We start from the raw sequence: 26,904 nt of genomic DNA on the forward strand, positions 1-26,904 counted from the left end.
CACATTGGTCAGGGGGACTGAGGGGTGGTTTCTTCTTTCCAGGGCCTGGGAATGGGTTGGACTAGCCCTACCCAGAGCACTGGCAGATGATCTCAGGCCCTTGGCTTGGGTCTCTGGGTGCTGTCTTTCCTCTCTTTAGAGCCGTGTGGTCTGAGATTAAGGTTGGAGTACCAGGGTAGGAAAAAATGGCCCACTTTGGTTGTGCAAATGTTTTAGATTTCTTAACCTAGCAAAAGGCTGCCAGTAACTGGAATTAGGACATTGGGGCTTTCGGACCAGTATCTCCTGGACAGAGAACTCACGAGGTGAATTGGCTGGCTGCTTAAGGTTGGCTAGTGCCTCCCGGCAGAGGTTTCTGGCTTTTTGTGTTATAGACCCTTTTGACAGTTGAGAGACCCCTTCTCAGGCTTGGTCACTCTACCGCAGACACTTTAAGTGTATGGGCTAAAGGAATTTAATTAATTCATTCTTTATTTTACAAGCCTTGGCAACTATCTGCTTCATTAAAGTTCTCTGGTTCAGACTGGGGAAGCCTTTTCCTGCCCTCATAACTCTATTCTACAGATGTGTACCCAAATGTGACAGTGAGAGAAAAAGCAACGATCCAGACCAATGGGAATTTAGGAGGAGACAGATGCCTGCAAGCTGAACCTTGAAGCTGCCTGCAAAGGACTAAGGTGAGAGTTGTGGAGGTTAGAAAATGAAGGATGGGATAAAGCATGTAAGCCTATTCCACTGAAGCTGGGTTGGGGAATATGAGGTTGGAATGGGAGGTGAGGACAGTGTATTGTGTAAGAATCTACATGCCTCATGGTGGCACATGCCTGTAATCCCAGCTACTTGGGAGGCTGAGGCAAGAAGCTTGCAATTTTGAGGCCAGTCTCAGGAATTTAGCGATAGCTTGTCTCAATATAAAAAATTAAAAAGGTTTAAGCATGTAGTTCAGAGGTAGACCCCCACCTGGATTCAATCCTGGGTACTGTCCTCCCCCTGCCAAAAAAAAAAAAAAAATCTACATAAGAATTATGTACAAGGAACTAAATGGGAAGCCACAGACACCTCACTGTTTTCTGTGAAGGGACTGGGTCTGCTCAGTTGCTTAGGGCCTTGCTAAGTTGCTGAGGCTGGCTTTGAATTGCAGACCCCTGCTTTACTGTTTTTGTTTGATACTTTTGTAAAGTTTTTCCCCATTGGGAGCAAAGTAATAAGTACCAACCCATCAATTAAGATGGGTCCCTAGAGCTGCTGATGGATGCGGGAATACTTCCCACAGATTGGAGCTTCCTTTTTCCTATTGACTATATTTAAGCAACATTAATAATGTATCTGCTAGTTTTTATGTGGATCAGAAATGCCTATTAATGGAATGTGTTTGTTATAGCAGGAGCAAAAGGTAAATTAAAGGACAGGTTTCTTTGTGAGGCCATTGGTGAAACCTTTCCATGCTGTGGCTGTCCCATGCTTGTCTCTGGGCTACCAGGGTACATGAGGCTCTGAAGGAAGGCCCGGTCATCTTGTAATGACTTTTGTGCACTAGGACAGATTCAAATCTACCTCCAGGCCTTCCCTGTCCTTTGAGGTGGAAAATAGAGTTTACTAGGCAGAAGTAACATCTGAACATCCGTCCAAGACCTTGGGGTGGGACAAGGCCTTGGCACCACTGTGGTTTTTACTAGAGGCTGAGCAGAGCAAGATGGTCCCAGGAGTAGGTCCAAACCACACAGAACAATAGATTAAAAATGTCAGCAAGTCATAGGAGCAAGTGAGATGATATAGAAAGGCCCTTTAGAAATCCATTTTGTAATTATTTTGCATCACATATACCTTAAATCACCCCACCAGTCAAAGGCTCATGAACAAGATGAGAATGGTTTGCTCACTGCTAATCCCTTCCTTTACTTCAGGTGACAGCACTCATCCTAGTAAGGCAGGGTATGTGTTCTGGGGAGGGAGGTGACGTGAAGGGGTGGTGAGGCAGGGACAGGGCTCTGATTACTTTGATGACTGACAATGCACCCCTGTCTCCTGCCCCTACAGTGAAGTTTATAGGCTTGAATTTAGTTCCTGGCATACCAGGATGGTGCTCCTGGCCCTTGTGTCAGTGGGAACCACTGCAGAAGGTGCCCATTTTCTTGACTGACCTTCTCTTCTCAAAGAATTAAGTCATTTCCTTCCAAGGAGCACTATGTGACAGGATAGGAAGAGGGGTGTGCAGGATCCTGGCCCCAGCAGAGGCCTCCCTCACAGCGATAGGGTGGATGCATGCACTACACACTGTGTCCTCCAGAAGAAGCCATAGTTCCTAGAGGACATGCTGAAAGCCCCAGTGACTGGCCAGGAGATCCCTGGACCTTGTTTCAGCAGGTGTGAAGTGGCTTTGCCGTGACCTCTGGCTCTCTCACAGAGCGAGTGAAGAGAGGCGATGTGGAAACTATAAAGCATCATGCTCATGGTAACAATGGAGGCGATTGCTTGGACTATGGAGCCAGATTTCCTGGATCCAGTTCTGGCACAGATGCTCACTAAGGGTGTGGATTGTGGGCACATCTGACCTCTTAGGATAGGTCAGGGTAATGACAGTACCAACCACAGAAGTGGTCATGAGAATTAAATAGGTCCCTCCATGTAAGGCATTTAGAGCAGAACTCTGCAACCAGCGAGCACTAAGAAGTGTTCACTGTGGTAATAGTTGTGAAGGTCATGTCCATCAGGCACTATGAGGCTCTAAGACTTGACATGGGGCTAGGCAGAATCAAGGAAAATGCACTCAAAAGTAGCAGCCAATTTTCTCTCACAGGGAGAATTCATCTTGATTTTGGAAATGTCCTTGACTCAGAGTTTTAATGATGCAAATGTAAAAAGCAAAGGGGTGTCACGGGCTTGTTTCCCCAGGTGCTCTGGAGACTGGACAGGGGGATTGCTGGAGCCCAGGAGTTCAAGGGCAGTTTGGGTTAACAGCAAGATCTTGTCTCAAAAAAAACAAAAAACAAAAAACAAAAAAAACCAAAACCCTCTTCTCCTCTACTCTCTTTTTAGGTATATTGGGATGGTGAGTTAGCTCCAGCCACGTGAAGATAAAATACAGATACTCTGGGTATAGCTTGTACACATTTTTCACACCCACAGAAATATATTCCATGTCATAATGTCACAGACAGTCTTGAAACAAAAACTTTACTAAATAATGCCTATCCTCATTTCTTAAACATGCTCTAATTTTTAAAAATTCTAGTTGTAACCTAGCAAATCAATGTTGTGACTCACCAGGGAATCTTGGACATAGTCTAACCAGCTGTGTTGTCAGGGACCCCCACAAGGAGGCAGCTCGTTCTCCTCGGATGCCATTCATGCAATCTCTAAAGCTTTGCAGGAAGTTGCAGGTTAGCGTAGGAGTTCAGGGAGGTCCACCTACCTGGAGGACAAGTAAGAGCACAGCCCTTTCTCCAAAGCCAGAGTGGCAGCTGTGACAGGCTAAGAGGTTAGTATCTGGCATTCCAGCCTCTCCAGCAGCACACAGTATGAGCTCAGTAAAGGTTTGAGTAACCAAGAACAGAAGAGGTTCTTGGACTGGGGCTCAGTGCCCTCAGAGCCTCAGTTACCCCTCTGGTCTCTGGAGACCCCTCCACAGAACAAACCAGCTCTGGTCACAAAACCTGCAGCTCCCTTTGGGGAGTGGAGAGACTCAATGAAGTGCCATTCTCTGTGCCACTTGTACAAGAGTGGTCCTGTGGGGTGCTTTCCAGCCTCTGGAGTGCTTCCCGAGAGCCTGGAGTGGTGGTGAATGCCTGTAATCTCAGTGACTCAGGAGGACTGAAAGTTTGAGGCCAGCCTCGGCAACTTATCCAGATCCTGTTTCAAAATAAAAAAATAAAAAGAGCTGAGGATGCGGCTCAGTGGTAAAGTGCTTCTGGGTTCAATCCCCAGTACCAGCCTCTGGAGTGCTTCTCTAGGCCAGATGCAACTCAGGGGACTCCTGCCAGCTTGGAAGGTCTATCTTCCTCTTTGCCTTATCCTGCAGCAGTGTCCTCAGGTTCATAAGGAGTGATGTGACTGCATGGAAGCTGCTTTTCCCCGAGGGTTGGAGAGCCACATGGGGGAGGGTTGAGGGAGAGGCTGGCAGCTTTCCCTGTCATGACTGGGACAGGGTGGTAGTTCCGAAAGCCCTCTCTATTAAAAAAAAAAAAAAAAAAGGCTGGGTTTATTCATTCATTCAACAAATATGTACAGAACAATAATGTGGCAAGCACAGGGGTGAGCATGGGATACACAGATGTCCAAAGGCAAGGTCACTTCCCTACTGGAGCTTCTCATGGGGGGGTGGGGGGACACAGTCAATAAGTTAATGAGATCATCTCTGATAATGACAGGTGTTTTATGGGAATAAGATAGGGTAATGGGGGGGGGCTGGGGTTGTGGCTCAGCAGTAGAGCGCTCGCCTAGCACATGTGAGGTCCTGGGTTCGATCCTCAGTACCACATAAAAATAAATAAAGATATTGTGTCCAACTAAAATAATAAATACTTTTTTTTAAAAAAAGATGGGTAATGGGGTAGAAAGTGATTGGGGCCAAGTGTGGTGGCCCACACCTATAATCCAGGCTACTTGGGAGACTGAGGAAAGAGGATTGCAAGTTTGAGGTCTTTGAGGCCAGCCTGTGCAATTTAGGCTATCTCAAAAAGTAAAAAGGACTGGGGATATAATGCAATGGATAAAGCATTCCTGGGTTCAATTTCCCAGTACAAGGGGGAGGGGTTTGGGGGTGAGGGCAAGGACTACTTTTGGTGTATTTGGTGTATGATCATAAAAATAAACATTTTTGAAGAAATGGCATTTGTGTTGAAATTGATGAAAGGAATTAAAGATCCATGCTTACCAAATAACAACTGGGAGCAAGACACAGATCTGCAGGTCTCATCCTAGACTTACTGAATGAAAAAATTTAAGGGCAGGACCCAGGAATTTGCCTTTTTCTTCTCTAAAGGATTCCATGCGTGCTAAAATTGGAGAACTTCTCCCCTGGGTCTTTTGAGAGGATCACACCTTTTTGGGAGGATCACACCCTGTGAGCTTTAGGGTTCCTTCCTACTCCCAGACCTTCCAGTTCCAGGAAGGGAGCTTCTTAATATTTATTTTTTTTTAATTATCGGCGGACACAACATCTTTGTATGTGGTGCTGAGGATCGAACCCGGGCCGCACGCATGCCAGGCGAGCGCACTACCGCTTGAGCCACATCCCCAGCCCAGGGAGCTTCTAATTTAGGGGAAGAGGCTAGTGATAAGGAGAGGAGCTGTGGTCATGTTAACGCTGTTTACTGGTGACGAGTTCTTGCTTCCCCAATGCTGAAGTATAACACCAGAGAAGCACGCCGAGGCAAATTATTATTAAATTATTTAATTATTATTAAATTATTAAAGGACAGCAGAAAAGACTTCTCCCGGAGGAAGAAGGGGACCCAAGAGGTGGAATCCGTGGAAGGGGGAGATCTTCCCTCTTTTATAGCTAAGGTCTATCTTTCAGCTTTCCTGCATTTCTGTCGATGTTCCTGTCCTTTGTTCTGTTATCTTGCAGTGACAGAATGTAGGTGGGAGACCCAAAAGGTGAGGGGCAGATGGGCCAGAGAAGTAAATAAATAAAGGGTAAAGGCACTGTGTCCAACTACAATGAAAAAATAAATATTAAAAAATAAAATATAAGAAAGAGCTGGAGGTCTAACTCAGTGATAGAGCACCCCTGGGTTCAATCCCCATTTCCAAAAAATAAAAATTAAAAAAAAATACGCGTTCCTATTTTCATCTCTTCTCACTCCTGCCCAGCCGCCAGCATCACAAGGCGGTACTGTGAACTCTTGAGGGCCCTCCCAGACCAGTGGCTGGGGAGGACGGCCGGTGGTGTCAGGCGGTTGCAAGGTCGCATTTGGAGGTTCTAGGCTGGCCGCAGCCCAGCTCAACGCCGGGGCTTTCCAAACCCTGCAGGTACCCAACGGCGCGCCTCGCGCTCTACGCCCAGCAGCCCAAGCACACGCTTGCCCATGCGGCACACGTGGGGCTGGGCGCTCCGGAAGCCCCGGTGAGCCGGCGGCATGGGGCAGGCGGGCTGGAAGGGGCTTTGCCTGTCGCTGTTCGACTACAAGACCGAAAAGTATGTGATCGCCAAGAACAAGAAGGTGGGATTGCTCTACAGACTGCTGCAGCTCTCCATCCTGTTGTACCTGGTCGTATGAGTTCCTAGACGCTTTCGGGAAGCTGGGGGAGGGGCGGGGACAGGACTCAGCTGGGAGGATGGAGAACAGTAGCCAGGGTCTTCTCCAGGGTCCTGGAATTTGCACGTGTGCACGTGGCTTTCCCTGTGCTCCCTGCCTGCGGAGAGGCCAACCTTGGGCTCTTGTGGGTAAAAGGTAGCCCTCTACTCCCCTGCCTGCTCTGGAAGTGAGGAGATGTGGGCTGGGGCTTCTGGGTCCCTGGGTTTATGAGACTGTCCACCGACAGCTCCTTTCCCTAGTGCTGCAGCCCCCAGTCTTAGGGCCACGGGAAGGGGGCAGGGATGCAGGGGGCTGGGCTGTGGCTTTCTTCCCAGAGGCCTCCCTGGGCCCTGGCCTGACAGCTGGCCCAAGCATCAGGCAAGTTATTTTTAATCACTGAGCGTCAGTGTTTTACTCTGGTCTGGGGCAACTCATCAGCTTGGCATGTCCGGGAACTCCCTTCCTGTCAGCTCACCTCACCTAGCCTCTCTGGTATCCAGCTGGGGGTCTTGCCCAGAGATCTCTATACCCAAGTTCATCTGTCCCCTTCTCCCACCCGCTTCCCACTCAGCAGGAGCTGGGGCCACAAGCTCAGGGGTCAGTTCTTCAGGGTTGCTCATCAGGCACTGTTCAGAGTCTTCACCCCTGACTGACAGGAGGGAACAGGTGGAGAGAGAGAGCAGTCATAGATAACTGGAATGTGCCTTCTCGAACTCATTCAGTAAATGCTGTGCAGTTTCTCCCATTTCCTCCTCGGGGGCTACAGCCCTGGCCTTGCCCTACTCAGTCCTAGAGGTCAAGCACTCAGCTTTTCCTGAACTTCATCCCCAAGGCACCTGGATGCCTCCCACCTCAGGGCTGTTGTACATGCTATTCCTTAGCCAGGCATGCTTTTCCTCCTTAGTTAGTACTCACTCATTCTCCAGACCTGGGTTCTTGAATTACTCCCTCTCCTTTCCTCCCTGGCATTCTCATGGTATAATTAGCAGCTAATTTAGGGGAACAGTTGTTTCAGTATCTATTTCTGACTCCCTGCCAGTCTGGGGATGCCATGAGGGTAGTAGGGCCTGGCATCACCTCCCTAGGGAACAGGTGTGAAATGAATGAGTGAATGAATGAAAATGTGTTTTGAGTGTTTGCTTCATGTTTCTGTCCGGGCCAGGCCAAGGGTGTCCTTATTAAAATGATTGGTTGGCTCAGGGGGGTCATAGCCCTCTCAGAATTCCTTAGAGACGTGGCAGCCTAGAATCCAGGGCACCCTAGCTCTGTCCCAGAGGTGAGATGAATGCATGTACATTGGCGTCTGCCACACTGAGAACCTTCACTGGGACCCTGGGACCCACCACTTACTGCATGTAAGCGGTAGCGGCTTCCTGCTCCCTCAATCTCAATTGCCCCAACTTTACCAAGAGGGGTCAACCTGAACTGTCTCTACCAGCAACAGCAACAAGTGATGAGTTCTATTCATTGGGTTCTTCTTCTGTGCCAGACACTGTGCTCAGCAATTTATATGTTCTATCTCATTTGTGTTTATATGGATGAGCCACATTTTGCTTATCCATTCACCAGTTAATGATATTTGGATTGTTTCCACTCGTTGGCTGATAAGAATAATGCTGCTAATAATATTCTTGCACAGTTTTTTTTATAGACTATGTGTTTTGGGTTCTCTTGGGTATATACTTAGGAGTGAAGTTCCACGGTCATTGTAACTCCCTTTTTAACCTCTTGAGGAACTTCCTACAGTGGCTACATCATTTTACATTCCCACCAGTAACGTATTGAAGGTTCTTATTCCTCTACATTCTCACCAACACGTGTTTTTTTTTTTTTAGTTTTTTAAAATTATTATTTTTAGTGTGAAGTGGAATCTCGTATTGTGGTTTTTATTTATGTTTTCCTAATTTATCTTTTTTGAGGGTGATGTCTAATCAAATGTTTTTAAACATTTTTATGTTCAAAATGTTTTTAAACCCATTTTTAAATTGGGTTGTCTTTTTAATTGCTGAATTGTAAGAGTTATTTATATATTCTAAATACTAGTCCTTTACCAGGTATATGACTTACAAACATCTTCTCCCATTCTGTGGGTTGTCTTTTCACTTTCTTGATAATGTCTTTTGATGTGCAAAAGTTTTTAATTTTTAAAAATTTGGTACCAGGGATTGAATTTAAGGATGCTTAACCACTGAGCCACATTCCCAGCCCATTTTATTTTTTATTTTGGACAGGGACTAAGTTGCTTAGGGTCTCTCTAGGTTGCCAAGACTGGCTTGAACTTGTGATCCTTCTGCCTCAGTCTCCCAGGTTGCTGGGATTATAGGCATGTGCCACTGTGCCCAGCAAAAGTTTTCAATTTTGATGAAGCCCTACTTATCTATTTTTTTTTCTGCTTATGTTTCTGGTTCAAAGAATACAGGATTTTGTGCTCTTATTTCCTAGATTAGTTTCAGGTTATGCACTATCTCATTTAACCTTCTCTTTTATCCCTGACGGGAGGCATTATTATCCCTGTGTTACCTTGGGAAACCAGTGCTCCCAGAGTGAATGGCCTTGCCTGGAGTCACAGCCTGAATGAGGCTGAGCAGATTTCAGCCCAGGCTTGCCCTGCTCTGGGGCCTCAGCACCTGAGAGCAGTGGTTTTTGCCTCTTTAGAATTCCTTCCTTTGGGGTTGCTTGTCACCTCTGCTGCTTGCAGGACTGAGTTTTAGGCAACCATGGGAGCTGTGAGCCCTACCCAGGAGCTGTTGGAACAGGTGGAGCCCTAGGAGTTGCTGTGATGCCCATTCCAGCCTGGACTTGGGCAAACATCCCTGAAGGCAGTGATGTGGCTGACACCCTCCTGCTGTTCCCCTTCCCACAGGTGGGTGTTTGTGGTGAAGAAGAGTTACCAAGATGTTGACACCTCCCTGCAGAGCGCTGTTGTCACCAAAGTCAAGGGCGTGGCCTATACCAACACCTCTGAGCTTGGGGAGCGGCTCTGGGATGTTGCTGATTATGTCATTCCACCCCAGGTCTGAAGCCCTGCTTATCACTGGGGCCCCAGGCAGGCAGGCCCTGGTTCAGGGTGTGTCACATGGGAAGCTGCTGGTTTGTCCCAGGAACTCCATCCATTGTTTCCTTCACCCGGCTAGAGACCCTGTCCAGATCCTTTTCCCATGCCAATCCCCTGCCTTCGTTTTCTGTGCCTTGTGTGAGTGCTCTCTTCCCAGTGAACTCTGAGTCTGTTGAGACCAAAGGGGGCCCAGAAAACCTTCAGGTCATTGTGAGTCAGGAGGCCCAGCACAGAGAACCCCTGTTTTACATGCTACTACCCTGGGAACAGCTCCTCAGCCTATTCACAATTGTCGTGGCCTAGGGCCAGGGCAACCCCATTACTGCCTCTGCTCCTCTGAGGTCTGGGCTTGGACCCCAGTGGCTGAGTTTAGAATAGGGATTCATGGGCAGGGCACTTGGGATTTGTGGGCCTGGGAAGGACCTCTAAAAGAACATCTTCTCAGGAACTGTAGGTCAGTGAGATGATGGATCAAATCCACCAGTTTTGTGGCCCTATTTCCTCCAACACCCATGCAGAGGCCTCACATTGCCAGGAAGCCCTGGGAAGGAGAGTCCTCCTAAGAGGGTAGGAGAAGGTTCCTCAATGCCTTTCTGGCTCCTCAGGGAGACAGTGTCTTCGTTGTGATCACCAACCTGATTGTGACTACCAACCAGCGGCAGGGCACCTGTGCTGAGGTTCGATTTGGTGTGGGGAGTGGGGAGGGGTGGGATTGTGATGGGGTGGACCCCTCTCCTGAAGCAGGGGCTTCTGTGTGCTCTGAGGATCCTTGTGGGCTGTATGCCCTGGTGAACAGTGTCTGCATAGTTTGGGGAAGAAACAGATTCTCAGAGGGTGTGTGGGCCCAGGCCAGGGAAGAAGACCTCTTCTAACCCCTGGTGGCCCCAATGAGGCCATCCTTATGCAGCGCCTTTCTCTTTTGGCAGTATGAAGGTGTCCCTGATGGTTTGTGTTCTCAGGACCATGACTGCCAAGCTGGGGAGACTGTTATAGCTGGAAATGGTGAGGGCTTGGCATGGTCAGGGGAGGTGGGGGTGAGGGGGACCTGGAGCTGAGAGGCTCCTGGCATCATCCCTGTCCCACCCTGCAGGAGTGAAAACTGGCCGCTGTCTGCGTGTGGGGAACTCAACCAGGGGCACCTGTGAGATCTTCGCCTGGTGCCCAGTGGAGACACAGTCCATGCCAATGTGAGTGGCTCCAGCCTCTGTCCCTTGAGGAGTTGCCGGGTCCCATGCTGTGGGTCCAGCTTGGATGGAGACACGTCCCCTCTGAGATTCTCGTTCTGAGGGAGGTGTCAGGACATCCCAGAGAAGCCTGAGGACCATCCCAACTGAGCAAATTAACTGTCTTTGGCAAAATCTCCAGGGGACCCAGGGAACAGGTCTCAGCCCTGCCACAGGCCTAGGGAGGCTTGGAGGGGCCATGGCAGGGCCTTCTGCTCAGTCGGTCCTGGACTGTTTTCAGGGAACCATTCCTGAAGGAAGCTGAAGATTTCACCATTTACATAAAGAACTTCATTCGTTTCCCCAAATTCAACTTCTCCAAGTATGTGGGGCTTGGCCATGGGCAGGGGGTGTTCATGGGGTGGGGCCTTAACTCAAGCCCCCTGAAGGCCTTGGTTGGCCCTCCCCGTGGCTGTGCATGGGCCTTTGTGCACACGGTGTCTGCATATGAATGAACTTCAGGGTGATGTTGGGGCTCCTGTATGCCTGCTATGGGGGTGGGCTCTGTTCTTGACTGGAGTGGGGTAGGAGCTGGGGAGTGGTCAGTCCATGCAGGAGCCCACTGACTCTTGGGTCAGGCCCAGGAACAGTGAGTCTCACTCATTCTTATTCCACTGCTTTCACCCAGGGCCAATGTGCAGGAGGACACGAATTTCCTGAAATCCTGTCGCTTTAGCCCCAAGAATCTTTACTGCCCCATCTTCCGACTGGGGTCTGTGATCCGCTGGGCGGGGAGTGACTTCCAGGACATAGCCATGAAGGTGGGTGGTACATGATCAGGGAGCCTTCTATAGGGGCCCGGGACCACATGAAGCAGGTGTGGAAGGGGACCTATAGGTTGGGAATGACCCTGCAAAGTCACCTGCCTCCATGAGCTCACTGTTTTCAGAATTAGCTGTGCCGGGCTTGGGCCAGAGTCTGGTGCTCATGAGGGGCAGACTTGCCCCTATGGCATAGTTCTCAGCCTCTGGGCCTTTGGGCGAAAGGGAGTCAGAAAGAGTCCCGTGGGCACATCCTGGCCATGTGTAAAGTGCCTGTCTATGAAAGCTGCTCTCTCTGGATTGTTAGCCCCTTTCTTTCCTGAACAGTTAAGAGAGTCCATACTGTAGCTATAGCAATGTGACATTCTCAGCCATTCTGTTCCAGAGGTGGGGATAGAACCTCCCTGGAGGGCTGTCCCCAGGACTGACCTCTAGCCTGAGCCCTTTATCTGTTTTGTCCAGCTCTCTATATGTGACTTCTGTCCCTCTCCAGAAGGCTCTGGGTATTGAGCCTTGTCTCTTGTCTCAAGGGTGGTGTGATAGCAATTAATATTGAATGGGACTGTGATCTTGACAAAGCTGCCTCCGAGTGCAACCCTCGCTATTATTTTAGCCGCCTGGACAACAACCATGTAAAGTCTGTCTCCTCCGGGTACAACTTCAGGTAACTGTTACCTTGTGCCACCTTTCACATCTGACCCTGGGTGCCAGCACTGTGCTACCCCTAGGATGGGTGTCAGAGTAATAGATGCAGGGAGAGATGGCCAAGGAGAGGATCCCAGCAGAGTGGTGGGGACCGTCCTGTGAGCGTATCTGTCTGGTGATACGATATGTCTTTTCTTGCCATAATACTGATAAGGCTCAACTTCTTTGCTGGATCAAATTCATCCATGTTTTGTTGGCCCAGGGGTTAACCTAGAGTGTAGTGGGAAAGCCTTGGCCCTTGGGAGAATGCCTGGCTTCGATTTCAAAGGCCTGGAAGCATCTTTTATACTTGGCTCAGTGAGAGGGTCTGCAGCCCTCTTCTAGGTCTGCTGAGAGTCAGTCTCCTGGGGGTGCTGATAAATCCCCAGAGCAACCATGGTCCATGCTGTGCTGCTAAAGAGGGAAGGCACAGGCAGGCTGGGGCTTCCCCTGGGCTTTGTCTCCCCTAGGTTTGCCAGATATTACCGAGACTCGGCCGGGGCGGAGTTCCGAACCCTGATAAAAGCCTATGGGATCCGCTTTGATGTGATAGTTAATGGCAAGGTGTGTGGGTGGTCCTCCCATTCTGTGGTTGGGTAGGGTGGGGTGTGGGAGGTTGGAGATCCCCTTGGGATCTGACCATCCATCCAACCTTACTTGCCTGTCTTGTCTCTTGTCTTTCAGGCAGGAAAGTTCAGCATCATCCCCACAATCATCAACGTGGGCTCTGGGGTGGCGCTCATGGGTGCTGTGAGTACCTTCCTCCTCCCTCCCCACTTTCTATTCTCTGAGCAGGGAGAGGGAGGTAACTGACTGCTCAGGAGGAATGTGCCCCAGTGCCCCAGAAAGCAGGAGACTTGGTGAGATCAGAACCTACATGGGTAAAGAGGGCTCTTTGGGATTTCACACCATGCCAGCTGCCCCCAGATGGCAGTGACAGCTGGAATTTCTCTTTTTAGAGCCAAAGAGGCATCTGCCTGTAGCTCTGGAGCTGTGAGGTGGGCTGGGGGTGGAATTAGGTCATCCCATAGCCATGGTGTGGGCTGGGGTCTCTGGGATCCTGGGTCAGCCCCCGAACTTCTAGTCTCCATCTCCACTTCTGCTTAAAGGGGGCAGGATTACCCTATGAACGGGGTTTCTCAACCTCCGCACTATTGACATTTTGGGAGCTATCTTATGTATTGTAGGATGTTTGGGAGCATCCCTGGTATCTACTCACCAGATGTCAATGGCACCTTCTCTGAAGTTGTGATGTTCAGAAATGTCTCCTGGCTGAGAATCAGTGGGCCAAGGAGATGAAGGCTGGGGAGATGGCCCTGTAATCCTTCCTCTAGGTGGCTCTTAAGTCAGCCCAGAGAGGCTCATAGGAGAGGATGTTGTGACTGGAGGGCTGGGCAAGTTGCCTCTGAGTGCCTGTAATGCCCTTTGTACTTCTGGGAGGGTTGTTAAGGACATGGGAGTTGGTGGGTGGCTGCCCATGCCAGCAAGTTCCTTTCCAAGGTTTCCAGCTGCCTCTTCCCTCGTTCCTCTGCATGACAATCCCAAACAGCCTCATTGGCAGATTCAGTCAGGATCTTGGGTTGACTTTTTCTTAAGATCAGGAAAATTGTGCCTTGTAACAGAACTCAGAACTCAAAAAGGCCATGCATCTGAGAGGTGATTGATACCAGAGGGCTCCAAGTGGATTCCTTCTAACTGGAAACATTGTTGCTAGGGAGTTCTAGATATGTGTACATATATGCAATTTTCTTACATTTTGGATAAAATACGGACATCTAGGAGACCTCCTTGAGAAATAAAGACAATGATGCAGAGAAAAGGTGGTGGTGGAGGCTGAAGGAGGAAGGAGAATTAAGGAACTGATAAATGACATTTTTTGGCATCTGGGAAAGATAGATATGCAGTGTTCAGAGTCAGAGAACCAGGCTCAACTATCCATCAAGCCATACGGGTCTTGGTGCTCAGGAACCTCATGCCCAATCCTGGGCTGTGGGTTGCATCACCCTTTAGTGGTGCAGATGGACATTACACACAACTTGCTGGGGTCTGAAGTTGTGTTTAGGGGTCAGTTGGGTTCAGATGGGTTAGGTCAGGCAGCCTCTCTTACCCTGAACACTGCTGTCATGTCTTTGTTAGGTATAAACCTTCTCCAATCAATCTCATGCTGACTTTCTAAAATGTTGCAATTCTGACAGTATCCCCTCTACCTCAAGGATTAGGATGAATGCCTCAAGAACATTCTCAGACAGGATGGTTCCCATCCACCTGTGCAGAAGTGCATCACCCTTCCCCCACAGGCCATATGGCATTTCCCAGGCATGACAAGCTTTCTTCTCCCTCTGGAATGCCCTTCCCAGGCTTTGTATAAACTCCTATTTAGCCCCAAGGCTTAGCCCAGTCATCCACCCCATCTAGCCTGAGTGAAGCCCTGTCTTCTGTCTACTCCTGTGCCTCTCCCCATTCATTAGAAGACACATCACTGTGTCATAATTTATTTGCTTGTCTCCTAGCAGAGGGAGAGTCCCTGGAAGGTCCCTCTGGTCTACATTCTCCCTGCACCCCTGTGTGGTCCCAGATTGTAGTGGGTGCTCAGCAAATGTATGTTGACAGAATGGGTCAGAGTAGTATGGGGGGGGGGTGGTTCCTAGTCTGTGGGATCTGGTGGCAGAGCTCCAGTCTAACTTTGTGTCTACCATGGACCAACTCTGCGGCCCTAGACAGTTTCCTTGTGTGTTAAAGGGGGACATGAGGACCCCTTGCAGATTGTTGCAGAATCAAGTTAAGAGTTCTGAGTTAGGGCCTGCAACTGTTTTGCAGGGGGCTTTTTTCTGTGACCTGGTGCTCATCTACATCATCAAGAAGAGAGAGTTCTACCGTGACAAGAAGTACGAGGAAGTGAGGTCAGTTAGGCTTCCTTTCTGCAGCCAAGTGGAGCCCCATGGGCCCCACTGGCTTAGAGCCTTTGCCTGGTTGGGTACTGGGTTTGGGGTGTGGAAGCAGGGGCCAAAAGGCATGGGGAATGTGGGGTCTTTCAAATACCTGCTCCATAGAACTGGATTCTGCTTCAGAGCAGCCCAGGGAAAGAAGAGGCCTTCCCAGGCTGCTGGCAGGGTGAGCAGGTTTACAGCCTCTTCCTATGATTTTGGACCAGGTGTCCTTGGGTCTCGATTGATTTTTCCATCTGCAAGATGAGAGTTGGTTTACATAGAGTGCCTTCTAGCACTAGTATTTTGGGATTTGGGGGGCTTGAAGGTTCTAGTGGGCTGGGGTTAAGGGAATCTGGGTGGTAAGGAAATCTGTAGGGGCTTCTTTCCAGTTCTCTTGGACCACTGGCTTGTGTGTGCGCGTTTGCAGAAGCCAGTGTGAGGGGGAATCGTGATGGGGGTGGGGGGAAGGGATAGCCCTTGTCTTGGGAAAGGCTTTCTGGAGAAGCTGGCATCAGAATGAGGAGCTGGGACGGGCACCTCGGAGCTCCCTCAGCCCCGCCACAACCTAGGACGGCGGGCGGGCGCAGGGTCTGCCTGAGTGGTTTGCCTCGATTGAACTCCAGCCGCAGCTTGAACCCAGCCCAGCAGCGAGGAGCCCGACCTGGCCGCAGACCGTGCTGCTGGAGGAACGAGGGCAGCTGCCTTTCTCGGCCCGCTCCACCTATGTCTGGGGAGTCGCGTACAGGGCAGGGTCGAGAGGGCAGTGCGTTGGAGACCGAGGCCGAGGTGGTGCAGCCAGGGCAGCTGGAGGAGGAGCTGCTGGAGGAGCAGCCCCAGGCGCTGCCCAGCCATAGCCACTGGAAGGGGAACGGCAGTGTGTGCTCGCAGTTCCCCGAGTTAGCCAGGTGAGGCGCTGCTGGGCAGAGCCGGCTGAAGATCCAGTCTTGCAGAGGGGGGCCGCTAGGACACCCGCTCCAGGTTGGCCTGGACACCCGGCAGGATGTCCAGGACTCGTAAGGTCCCTCCAAGCAGGACTTGGGAGAGAGAGGTTGCTGGTGGTTCTATAGGCCCCCATGAGCCTCCATTAGCGCCCCAATCCCCCTGGATCCACGTGCAAACCAAACATCTTGCTCTGCTGTCCCAGCATTAAAGCAGCAAGAGTACCCCCATTCACCCAGCGCCTTTCCCTTCCCTATGCTGCCCTGGGCCATTTGTATATGTTAATTCATTTAAGTATCTTAAAGAGGTGGACACCGATGTGCCTTATTTTGCTAATGAGGAAACCCAGGCACAAAACAGTTAAGTAATTTGTTCAAATTCCACAGCTAATAAGTGGCAGAGCTGGAATTTGAATCTCAGCAGGTCTGGGATCTTGTATCTCTAGGATCTAGTTCTCTAGTGGGTTATCTTGCCTGATAAAGACCCTCATCGCCCCACCTCCCATCAGATCACTCCCCTGCATCCCTCTTCTATGTAGACATTCTGGAGCTGCCCTTCCCCTGGGCACTGCCTGGAAGTCCTGGTCAGCCTGCTTTTTATTCAGCAGATTGTGGGGCTGGACCTCTAGTCTGAGTCAGGTGACCTGAGTTTAGGCCTGCTCTGGCCTTATTTTCTTTTTCTTTTTTCCTCTCAGTAGGGGTTGGACCCAGAGCCCTCTCCTACTTGGTCAGGCTGGGATGTTCCCAGACGTGGGATGGCCTTTCCTCCAATCCCCAGCTTTCTTTCCCTGCAGACTCAGGATTTGGCAGCTTACAAATGGGAGCTTGGGCTTGTCTGGAAAAGAGCCAGAGAAATAGTCTGGGATGGAGCAGAGTGAGGAGAGAAAGGTGGAGGCTAGGGTCTGCAGCAGTGGGGTCAGTGGCATTAGAGTCTAAGGACCTGGGTGGGGCAGGTCTGCGCCCAGCAGCCCTTTACGTGCTCCCTGAGCTGACCATCACTTCCTGGGCGCCTGCCTAAATGCTTTACCCTGCAGCGGGAGAGAATGGCCGCCTTGCTTGTCTTGGCCCAGCCTGCCTGTTGCTGTGGGAGGCTCCATGCTCATGGGCCTACGCTCCGGCTGCCACCACAGTTGCTGCTTCTCAGTGCTTGGTGGCTCCTGAGGACTCAGCTTGAGCATCCCCATGTGTTTGGGGTGCAGCCAGGAACCTGGACAGATTTCTCCTTTCTCCACATGCTCTGACTGCCTGCAGTGCTGTCAGTGGAAGGTGGAGGCTGCTGCATGTCGCTGCCTTTAGGGAGGTGACCCATCCACAGAGTTCCTGACAGTCCTCTCTGCCTTCTGTATGCCCCTCTCCCACCCTCTTGCCCACAGGTCTGGCCTTCTGAAGAATGTAGAGGTGAATGCTGAGCAGCTGCAGAACCTGCGGACAGTGGAGACGTAGCTAGAGCTGGTGGCCTAGAGCAGTCTTGAGGATGTTGGGGCCAGAACCACCCACAGCTCTGAACTGAGAAGAGATGTGCATGTGTCTGCAAGGGACAGGGGCTTCCAGGAACAGCCATCTCCCCTGAGATCCTGCTACAAGCCTTATGTTGTATGGAGGGGAGTCTTGGCAGCCTGACTGGCTCAGATCCAGAAGAGGAGGCCCTGGGGCAGGCGCCCAGGGAACAGGGCAGGCCAGGAGCCTGAGTGATACTAGATTATTTTAATTTTTCCTGAGAACCTGACTGGACATTCATATTCATCCATCCATGCATGCAGTAAATACTTATTGATGCATGCTGTGTGCTTGGCCCTATATAAGAGATGCTTAAATGAGATACTGACCTGGCCTTCAGAAATGGGGTAGACACACATATAATGACCTTCAAGCCAACAGAGACATTACTGCCCAGCTACTCTGGCTGCTTTCCTGCCTCTAGCTGATAAGTTTACAAATCCCTGTAGAGAATGACAATTGCTCAGAGAAAGCCTTTAGATAACATCCAGGGGGACACTTGGTCTTACCCATGGGATAAAATTTAAAGGTGGCCAAAGAGGCAATAGGAAAGGACTGGACCAGTTGGAAGGCATCTGGCCCATAAGGGGAGAAGCCAATTGCAAGGGCTTTAAGGTAAGATGGGAAAGAGAAGGCAGGGAGGACTCTACTCCATTCTTTTAGGTAAGCTCAGCAAGACTATGTCTCCCACTTACACCTCCCCAAGAATAGTGACTTGCCCAGATGTGAGATGCTTTTGCCTGGGTGGTTTGGCTCTTGCTGTTGTGTGGGGCTGGGTGTCCCTGCTAGCTTCCCCTCCTTAAGTGCTAACCAGGTAAAGGATTCTCTTTTAGCAGGTGTCAAGTTGTTAGGGAGGCCCTCACTTCCCCACCCCCAAAGTGGGGTCCGTGGACCAGCATCACTAGGGGCCCTGTTAGAAATGCAGATTCTCAGCTCCCTCCCTTGTCCTACCAATTCAGAACCCGTATTTCCCCTTAGGTGATTTGCGAGCACATTATTATTGCTTGAGAAACCCTGATTGTGAGGGGAGAGAAGGCCAGCTTGGCTGGAAGGAGCTAGTTTCTAGACACACCTCCTGAGACCGGGATACCTCTCCCACTCACACCTCCAGCCTGAAAGCAGCATTATGCTCAATTTGTTTGAATTAAAATATCTTGACTAGGTAATATTTCTATGATTCAAACATGCCTATAATTCTAGCAATTCGGGAGACTGAGGCAAGAGGATCGGAAGTTTGAGGTCAGCCTGGGAAGGCAGGGAGGCCTCTACTCACAAATCCCTGTAGAGAATGATGTTATCCAAAGGCTTTCTCCTTTTATCCAAAGGAGAAAGCCTTTGTATAACATCCAGGGGGACACTTGGTCTTACTCCATGGGATATAAATTTAAAGGAAAGGACTGGACCAGTTGGGAGGCAGCTGGCCCTTAAGGGGAGAAGCCAACTGCAAGGGCTTTTAGGTAAGCTCAGCAAGCCCATGTCTCAAAATAAAAAAATCTAAAGGGCTGGGAATGTGACTCAGTAGTAGAGCACTCCTGGGTTCAATCCCCAGTATACAACCCCCACCCCCCAAAAAAAAAGGAGAAGTAAAAAGTTGGTTCTTTTCACACATTCTCTGGAGGCAGTTACCAATTCCAGAAAACTTCCTTATTCTGCTAAAAGAATCCATGTTCACATGGTTACTTATGCACTGACTCAGGAAATGATCTTTTCCTGTAAGGCAGATGCTCCTGTGTCAGAGATGGGACATGAAATATGCTTAAGTATTTGGCTTGGGGGCTGGCTAGCTCTTTTCCCTATCCCATGGCATCAGAGGAATGGCTGGGTGAACCGGATAGCATCCAGGAAGCATACCAGAGAACATCCTCTTTGGAAGGGGATATGGTCTTTGTACACAAGGGGGCAGCAAGCCTCCTTCCACAGGAGCCTTTGGGGACAATAGTCTCAAGCAGGAGGTTACTGGTGAGGCTGACACTGGGGCGGAGGAGCATGGTGCCCAGAATAGGACTCCTTATAAAGCAAGCAGCTCCCTCACCTTGGGTTGTCTGGGGACCTGTCAATGAGTGAACCTGCACTCTGAATAGAAAGTGGAAAATTTAGGTGATCTATTTAAGTGTTTTACTTCCTCACTAAAGCAAACCCTTGGGTTTTATAATCTAGCATGTTACTTTTATGGTTGGGAGGAGGTAAGAGGGGCAGGACTTGTGGCTGCTTAGGGATAGATCTGGTTCCTTTTAACCTGATTTTGAAATGGTGTGTCACAGTCAAATAACCTGGGGACAATGATACTATTTTATATTGGAGTATAAATGCCTGCCTACAGTCATTCAGTTAGTAAATATTTGCTGAGTCCTTGTTATGTGTAAGGTGTTGGGAGTAAATGATGGAGATACAGTTGTGTTCAACGTATAGGGTCCCTGCCATCGTGTCCTTCCTGGCTGGTGGGAGCTGGACCTTAACCAAGGGGTCACACCTATAGTCACAGACTCAGAGTGCTTGGAGGGTTTTTAACTAGTAGTAGTCAGAAAGTTTCTCCAAGGAATTTTGACATATTATTTGAGACCTGAAAGGTTAGGAGCAGCTGACTGGGTGGGGAAGGAAGCGGTCCAGGTAAAGGAACCACATAAGTAGGAAGAAGCCAACTGAGGATATGCGTGAAGGCAGTGTAGCTGCACAGGGTTTTGTGAGGCTTTCCTGTTATTGGCCTTAATATTTTGGGGGATGGGAGGCACCGGGGATTGAACCCAGGAGCATTTAACCACTGAGCCACATCCCCAGCCCTTTGTATTTTATTTAGAAACAAGGTCACACCTGAATTGCTTAGGGCCTTGCTAAGTTCCTGAGGCTGGTTTTGAACTGTTGATCTTCCTGCCTCAGCCTCCCAAGCTGCTGGGATTACAGATGAGCCGCCATCATGCCCGCCAGATTTTTTTCTTTGGTGGTACTGGGGACCAAACCCAGGACCTATTTGAACTCTAGGTGAGTCTTCTACCACTGAGCTACATCCCCAGCCCAAGTTGGCTTTCTTTACCTCTAAGGATTGCCCCATTACACTTTATTGCCTTAAAAGGACTAATTCAACCTAATTGTTTCTTAGAGGCCAGCAAAGCTGTCCAGGCGGCCTCAATGGCTACACTTCAGGGGGCCCATACTCAGAAAGACCAGGGAGCCCATTACAGCTTCTGGACATCACTGTACATTCCTGCCAGAATTGCCTTGCTTTTTGCAGACTCTGGCTTGCCACATTCTGCATAATCTTGGTGTAAGAGTTGGCGGCTCATTAATCTTACAGAAATGTGCTTTTAAATGGAGAGAAGTGAAGCAGGAAGTTGAGCTCCTTCCAAACTTTTGAGAAAATCCCTTTCTCTCTAGGCACTGGTTGCCTCATTGGAAAAATGAGAGTTCAAGCTCTAAGACCTTTCTTCTTTTTTTTTTGGTGTTGGAACCCAGTGCCCTTGTGCCTGCTAAGCACACACTCTACCACTGAGCTATATCCCTGGTCCAAGAGAGCTCCTTCCTATTCTGATATTCTAGGTCCTAGCTTAAACTTGCTCATCAACTATTTTCCTAACAATTATTATCCCATGCCTTTGGGAGCGCCATACTAGTTACACACTGGGAGCTATTAATAGTGACATCATGGGAATCAGCCAGGAAAGGTCGAAGTCCCTCCATTCTTGATGCTGGGGGTCATTAACACTGAACAGTCATGGTTGCCTTTTTACCCCCACCCACCCTCATCAGTTCTTCTGTTCTCAGCGGGGGAATCAGTTGTTATAGGGAGAATGTTACTTTTTCTAGGTATCTCTGAGCACCTCAGTGATCGACTACTATGCCCTGTAGAGTTCTTAAAATCACCCTACTTGGAATGACATCTTGAGTCTATGGAAAAGGGCTCCACCCATTTCCAATCCACTACCTCCCAAGCGATGCGAGTTTCCTCAGAGGAAACTCTTCACTGCATCCAGGAACGCTTTCTCTCCGAAAGACTATACTGTACTGCCAGCTGTTTCCCTTTAGGCTGGACAGAGTTAAAGGGGGCAAGGTGGTAAGCACCTTCCGGGACCTGCCCAATATATGTATTTTTGACACTTTTATTTGGTTCTCAAACAATAAAAAGTATCAATTTTAAACATGTCCTGATTCTTTTTCCCTTCATATCTTCACGATTACCCATGTTTTAGGGGAAAATGTAAGGAGAAGGCGAGATTAAGAGGCAGATACAAGAAACAAGTTAGTAAGCAATACATTATGCTCCTTGTTATCTTGCAAAGAAACTCAAACGAAAGTTTGGCAATTCTTTAAAAGAATAAACATTAAAAGACTAGGAAGGCACTGATAAAACTGGTACTTTTCATCAATTTGATAAAACTCTGGAAAGCATTTGGAATCAAGTTATCTTCTGTCCTAGGAGCTTAAATTCCCCCCAAATCACTTAAATGTGAAGAAATTCACTGCAATATTTCTTTTAATAGTGAACACTTCCAACAAACTTACTGCCCAACAGTAGGGAAATGGTTAAGTAAACCAGCCCACAGATCCCTCATCCCTTCTCTTTTCCTCCAACAGCAGGACCCCTCTGCTTCCTCCTTACTTTACATCAGGAATGAACCCTCCCTTCTCACTCAGAGAAGCCTCTGAGAGGACTGGGCTATACAAACCATGAGTGTGAGGGTTCTCAGTGATGGGCAGAGAGAGGGCTCACTGGAAGAGAGAAGCAAAGCTGTAGCTCAATTTTTTGGCTTGGGGCTCAAGTAAGTGATCGGAACCCAAGATGGAGTTCAGGTATGAGTCCTAGATTCATTTCCATTATTGGCCATGGGCCACTTATGGTCTATAGAAGAGGTCTTGGATTCAAGCTCTTGGATCCTCTTCTGGTCTCAAACTGATCTTTTTAAAAAAACCCCAAATCTGATCACATCATTATTAAAGCTTAAGCCTTCTCCACAGTTACTCTTATGATCAGGCAGTTTACTGCCCACTAAGGAGCTCCAGGATCTGTTCCAGGTCTACCTCAGGGCCTTTTCTTTTCCTCTCCAGAGTTAGGTCATACTTTCCTGTCTACCCAGGACTCTTTTCTGTAAAAGCACCCCCCCCCCTCCTTTTGACATTCAACCTCCAGGTCTCAGATGTAAGGTTATTCCTTTAAAGAAGGCTTCCTTGATCATTCCCAACCTGGGCTAGGTTTGGGGATTCTATCTACTTTCTTCATAGCACTTACCTAACTTAAATATCTGTGAAATTAGGTAATGCTAATTTCCCTAATTAGACTATAAATTCCACAAGCAACATGTCCATTACTAAAACTCCACTGCAATATTTATTTCTCAATTAGACATATATTTCAAAATTCTCCTAAAAAGAATAATAATGGATTAGCACATAGGCAGAGGCGTTTACACCCTCAACAACCCCAGAGTTTAGCTGGCAGTCCAATCTGTTTAATCCTCACAAGACGTATTCTTTTAAAAAATGCATGAATTTATTTTTTTCTTATGGGAAAGACAACTAGCTGTGACTAGGTGAAATTGAACTGACATGACTCCATTCATATCTGGAAGGAGTGGCTAGTTGGAGGGAATACTGGGCTGTGAAAAAAATATACTCAATACTCATCCAATTCTGCAAAAGCAAATTAAGAGAACTGCATCTGAATCCTGGCTCTGCCTCTTCCTAGCTGAGCCTCCGCTGGCAGAGATATTTAACCTCTTTGAGCCTATTTTTCATTAACAGGAAAAACAGTAACACCTCCATGTTATTGCTAGAATTAAATGAAATAAAGGTCATAAAAAGTACAAAAACACACTGTTAATCCGTTCTCAGGATGTTAACAGTAAGTAGCCCTAGTAGCCCCTCTCTGAAATGCCTACATGTAAGCAGGGAAATTACAGACTATGGCCCAAGGCCTGCTCTCCAGAAGTCAATCTTGGCGACTTTTTGCACTACTGGTAAACTATACATTAAGACAAGAAAGAACTTCACAAAGTGTCTCACACTTCATTTAATCTGAAGAATATTACAGGCTCTCTGTCTTCAGATATAAATTATTTATAACGTTACAGAACAAGCAGCGAATTCAACAATTTAAAAACTAAGTAAGTCTACACGGTGTTAATTTCTGGCAACAGTCTTCCCAATCTGATGTTTTAAAAAAGTCACCCCTGCCCTCATTTCAGTAGACGTGCACCATGCCATAGAGGAATGTCCAGAACAGGACGTAGGTGAAGAGGCCTCCGATAAGGCCTCCTGTAAAGAGAGGTCTTCGTGATTTAAAATATTTGTTCCACCTCCTTCCCGCCTTGAGGATCAGGAGCAGGGAGAGCAGGATGGAGGCAAGCAGGTAGAAGATGAAGCCGTAGAGGCCGGTGAGGCCGAGGATGCCGGCAGTGGCCCCCGACAGCGCTGACACCGAGGTCCGGCAGTAATCCAGGACGGCCGCGTTGCCCCGCACCGCTGCCTCGCTGATGAACGGCGGCCCTTCCCGCTTGGCCACCACCGCGGCCATCGCACCCGCCGGGGCTCAGCCTCTGCTTTCTCGTGGAACAAGGCAGAGCTGCGGAGAAAACCAAGTTACTAGTGGCGCCTGAAGCTTGGCAAGTTGGGTTCACACCGCCCCCTACCCCCGGGCTTCCGAGACCCGGCATCACTTGTGAGTTTCGGACCTTCAAAAGACGCCGAGAAGACTAACGGCTCTGGCCGGTAGCACGTCTGCATCCCCCGGCCAGGCTTTCGCAATTACCTGAAACACGGCAGCGTTACTTAGCGTTCCCTCAGACAGGTCGAGGTAGAGATTCCCGTGGCGCCATCTTGTGCTGGAGGCTACTGGGATGGCTCAGGTTGCGCATGCGCACACAGCTCGCCCGCCCTCCTGCGCCTGCGCCTCGGCCACGCTCCGCCCTCTCTCCGCTTCTCTACGTACGCACCGGGACTTCCGACAGCCGAACAGCGCTCGGGTGGGTAATTGGCTGGAGGTTTCTTAACAATTCATGAGGGGGCGGACCAAGTAGGGCTGCCTTTGTTAACCAGAGAGGGCGCGGCCGCTGGCATTCTCACTGCGGGCTTCTCTCAGCTGTACTTCGTTGCTAGATCGGGTCGAGATGTCTTACATCCCGGGCCAGCCGGTCACTGCCGTGGTGGTGAGTGCGCTCGCGCGGGTTCCTCAGCTTGGTCTGACCTCATTTTTTCAGAGCGATAAACTGACACCCAAACAGGTTGACAAAGCATCGAACCGGGGGCTCCTGCAAATAGCGGGCCAGAGCTCCGGCCCTCGCTTTGCCGGAGCGGTGCTGCAACCTCCCATGGCCAAGAAACATGGCTGGAACTCAAGAGCCTCCCGAAAACCTAGGTAGAGGCCAAATCTTGTGCATCGCCACCGTCTGGCGGACTCCTTTCAGCCGACCGGGGTGGAGAGAACTAGTAGTAGAAAGACCTCGCCCAACGGAGTCTGGAGGAAAAAAAAAAAAAAAAACAACCCAAAACCAAAACCCTTTCCCGGGCCTCCCTGTCCCCAGCTGGGCAGCCACGGGGGGCGGGCGCCGGCTCCGGCTCCGATGTTCGTGAGTCGCAGCCTCTGGAATGAGGAAGCGCTTCCTCCGCTCCAGCTGGCTCCACGGTTGCCTCCCATGGGAGGGAGATTTGGTGGGTGGGGCTGGACAGAGCCTCCAGTAGCAGCCCCTTACCCCTTCCCATCCAGCCTCGCTTTTGGGACCCACCCGCCGCCTTGTCCAGAGCGGAAACTCATACAACAGGCTTGATCCTTCTCTCAACTTTCCCTGGAACCTCAGCCCTTGGGGCAAAGTTCAGGTCCTTCACCTGATACTGGAGGCCCGAGACCACCCTTTGGACTCAGCCCAGGCCTCTGGCCACCTCCTTGCCTTGTCTTGGATGCTGGGTGCATTTAGAATAGGCAGAAGGAGAAAGGAAGTTTGGGACACTAGACCTGGGCACAAGCTTCCCGGCTGACTGGATCCTGGAAGCCAACTCCCTGGTAGAGGTGGGGAAATCGAATCCTAGAGAGAAGTCCGGTCGTGCCCAGCCATAAAGGAAGCCCTCCCACCCTGCTTCCCAGAGGTTTCAGAAAATGGGAAGAAATGCCTTCCCGGCAGGCAAGGAGTTAAGTAAAAGTTCCAGCCTTGGAGTCATAGGGACTGGAGGTGGTATCTCAGATGGGTGTGCTGGAGAGCTTCTGTAGTCAGGAGGGTGGGGCAAAGGAGCCACTGATAAAGATAGCATGTGAGGGTGAACTTGGAGCAGCAACTCAAGCCTGGACTGCAGGACCAGCTGTCCTAGTTTTACCCTGCACCAGCTTGACTTTTCCAGATCCCTAGTTTCCCCAGAAAGAAGGTTTCAGGTTTGCTTCTTAGCTGGAAAACAGGGAACACAAGTGAGGAGCCAGAGAGCCACCTTAACTGCTTGACTTCTCCCAGCAAGTCAGTGACAGGTTTCTGTTTCTTTTCTGACCTTGGAGGTGGGTTGGAGGAGCTCACACTTTTAGACTTGAGGATCCAGGTGAATGTACCTGAGGGATAGTGTTTCCTGCTCCTTTTCCCTCATGTCATGCCTGGTTCTAGGTTCTTCCTCAAAGTGTAGGACCACAACTGTCCAATTCTTCTAACACCAGGAGCATGCCTGAACATGGTGGGTGGGGTTTAACCTCTCTGGCTATGTCTTGGATTGGGAAAGGATTCTGGAAGCTTTTCTCCCAGTCCTGCCCTCCGCCCCCCCCCCCCCATATAGTTTTGAGAATTACAGCCATTTTGGTCCCTCCTCTGTCCATGTGGAGCAAAGGCTTCACAGCCCTGTCTTCTGGACACCTGTGTGGGTAGCTTCTGGCACTCAAACTTTATCTTCTCCTCCTAGATCCCCATCTGAAATGATAGTTGTGTTCAGCCAGATTAGATGGCTAGATGCTCGACTCCTCTCCCTGATGAACAGTCATCAAGTCTATGGATTTCAGTTTCCAAGTAGCTCATGTCCTCTGGCCTCTATGCTCACCCTACCCACCTCACACAACACATTCATTCTCCTACTTATGACCTAAGTGGCCATTTTAGCATCAAATGTGATCATGCCTTGCCCTATTCCCTAAATTCTCTGTGCTCCAGTGGGTTCACGGTCAGGTGGCCACAATGCTCATCACCTCCTTAAGGCCTGGTACAAATGATCCCTTCTTTGTGAAGCCTCTCCAGGTCCAGGTCCAGATCCAGTTGCCATTTGCTTTTTTTCCCGTTCTTCCTGTTAAAACTTTACATCTTGGGGCTGGGCGCAGTGGTGCACGCCTGTAATCCCAGCGGCTTAGGAGGCTGAGACAGGAGGATCACGAGTTCAAAATCAGCCTCAGCAAAAGTGAGGCGCTAAGCAACTCAGTAAGACCTTGTCTCTAAATAAAATACAAAATAGGGCTGGGGATGTGGCTCAGTGGTCAAGTGCCCCTGAATTCACTCCCGGGTACCAAAGCAAACAAACAAAAAATTCCCCAGAACTTTCCACTTTTGGTTAATCTCTGTCCCCAGGATCTAGTGACTGGAAGGTACCTGCATAGGGCTCTGAAAGGTGGGGAGCTGAGTATGGGGGGGGGGGGGCT

General features: G+C 49.5%; 3 protein-coding genes across 6 annotated transcripts in view; 2 read left to right on the plus strand and 1 right to left on the minus strand.

Annotated features, from left to right (window-relative positions):
• Positions 1 to 5,846: 5,846 nt before the first annotated feature.
• P2rx5 (purinergic receptor P2X 5) lies at positions 5,847 to 19,008 on the plus strand. 4 transcript variants are annotated; one of them, XM_048798405.1, is made up of 13 exons: positions 5,849 to 6,217; positions 9,103 to 9,253; positions 9,900 to 9,971; positions 10,221 to 10,296; positions 10,385 to 10,481; positions 10,759 to 10,839; positions 11,146 to 11,278; positions 11,809 to 11,942; positions 12,433 to 12,526; positions 12,647 to 12,712; positions 14,780 to 14,862; positions 15,513 to 15,794; positions 17,201 to 19,008. In XM_048798405.1, exons 1-13 carry the CDS (start codon positions 6,081 to 6,083, stop codon positions 17,268 to 17,270), a joined length of 1,476 nt encoding a protein of 491 aa, XP_048654362.1. In that variant the 5' UTR covers positions 5,849 to 6,080; the 3' UTR covers positions 17,271 to 19,008. The 4 variants fall into 4 exon arrangements, with proteins under 4 accessions (XP_048654363.1, XP_048654362.1, XP_048654365.1 ...); XM_048798407.1 differs by lacking the exon at positions 9,103 to 9,253 and adding an exon at positions 8,938 to 9,102 and having other exon boundaries at positions 6,059 to 6,164; XM_048798406.1 differs by lacking the exon at positions 9,900 to 9,971 and having other exon boundaries at positions 5,847 to 6,217.
• Positions 19,009 to 23,307: 4,299 nt separating this feature from the next.
• Emc6 (ER membrane protein complex subunit 6) lies at positions 23,308 to 24,220 on the minus strand. Its single transcript, XM_015505936.2, has 2 exons — positions 24,061 to 24,220; positions 23,308 to 23,874 (listed from the first exon to the last, which is right to left on the minus strand). The coding sequence occupies exon 2, from the start codon at positions 23,824 to 23,826 to the stop codon at positions 23,494 to 23,496; it is 333 nt and encodes a 110-aa protein (XP_015361422.1). The 5' UTR covers positions 23,827 to 23,874; positions 24,061 to 24,220; the 3' UTR covers positions 23,308 to 23,493.
• Positions 24,221 to 24,299: 79 nt separating this feature from the next.
• The window catches only part of Tax1bp3 (Tax1 binding protein 3), a 5,302-nt gene continuing 2,697 nt past the window's right edge, over positions 24,300 to 26,904 (plus strand). Inside the window, exon 1 of the mRNA XM_015505934.2 lies at positions 24,300 to 24,457. Coding sequence (XP_015361420.1) covers positions 24,419 to 24,457 — 39 coding nt within the window. The 5' untranslated portion in view covers positions 24,300 to 24,418. The remainder of the gene's footprint in view (positions 24,458 to 26,904) is intronic.

Source organism: Marmota marmota, unplaced genomic scaffold, assembly GCF_001458135.2.
Source record: "Marmota marmota marmota unplaced genomic scaffold, marMar, whole genome shotgun sequence".
NCBI lineage: Eukaryota > Metazoa > Chordata > Mammalia > Rodentia > Sciuridae > Marmota > Marmota marmota.

What these genes read in the sequence shown, in the direction of transcription:
- P2rx5 (XM_048798405.1), top strand. Translation starts at nt 6,081, where the DNA reads ATGGGGCAGGCGGGCTGGAAGGGGCTTTGCCTGTCGCTGTTCGACTAC. An exon ending in AAGAAGTACGAGGAAGTGAG is followed by an intron (nt 14,863 to 15,512) that starts GTCAGTTAGGCT and finishes ATTGAACTCCAG; the next exon opens with CCGCAGCTTGAACCCAGCCC. An exon ending in CAGTTCCCCGAGTTAGCCAG is followed by an intron (nt 15,795 to 17,200) that starts GTGAGGCGCTGC and finishes TCTTGCCCACAG; the next exon opens with GTCTGGCCTTCTGAAGAATG.
- Emc6 (XM_015505936.2), bottom strand. Translation starts at nt 23,826, where the DNA reads ATGGCCGCGGTGGTGGCCAAGCGGGAAGGGCCGCCGTTCATCAGCGAG.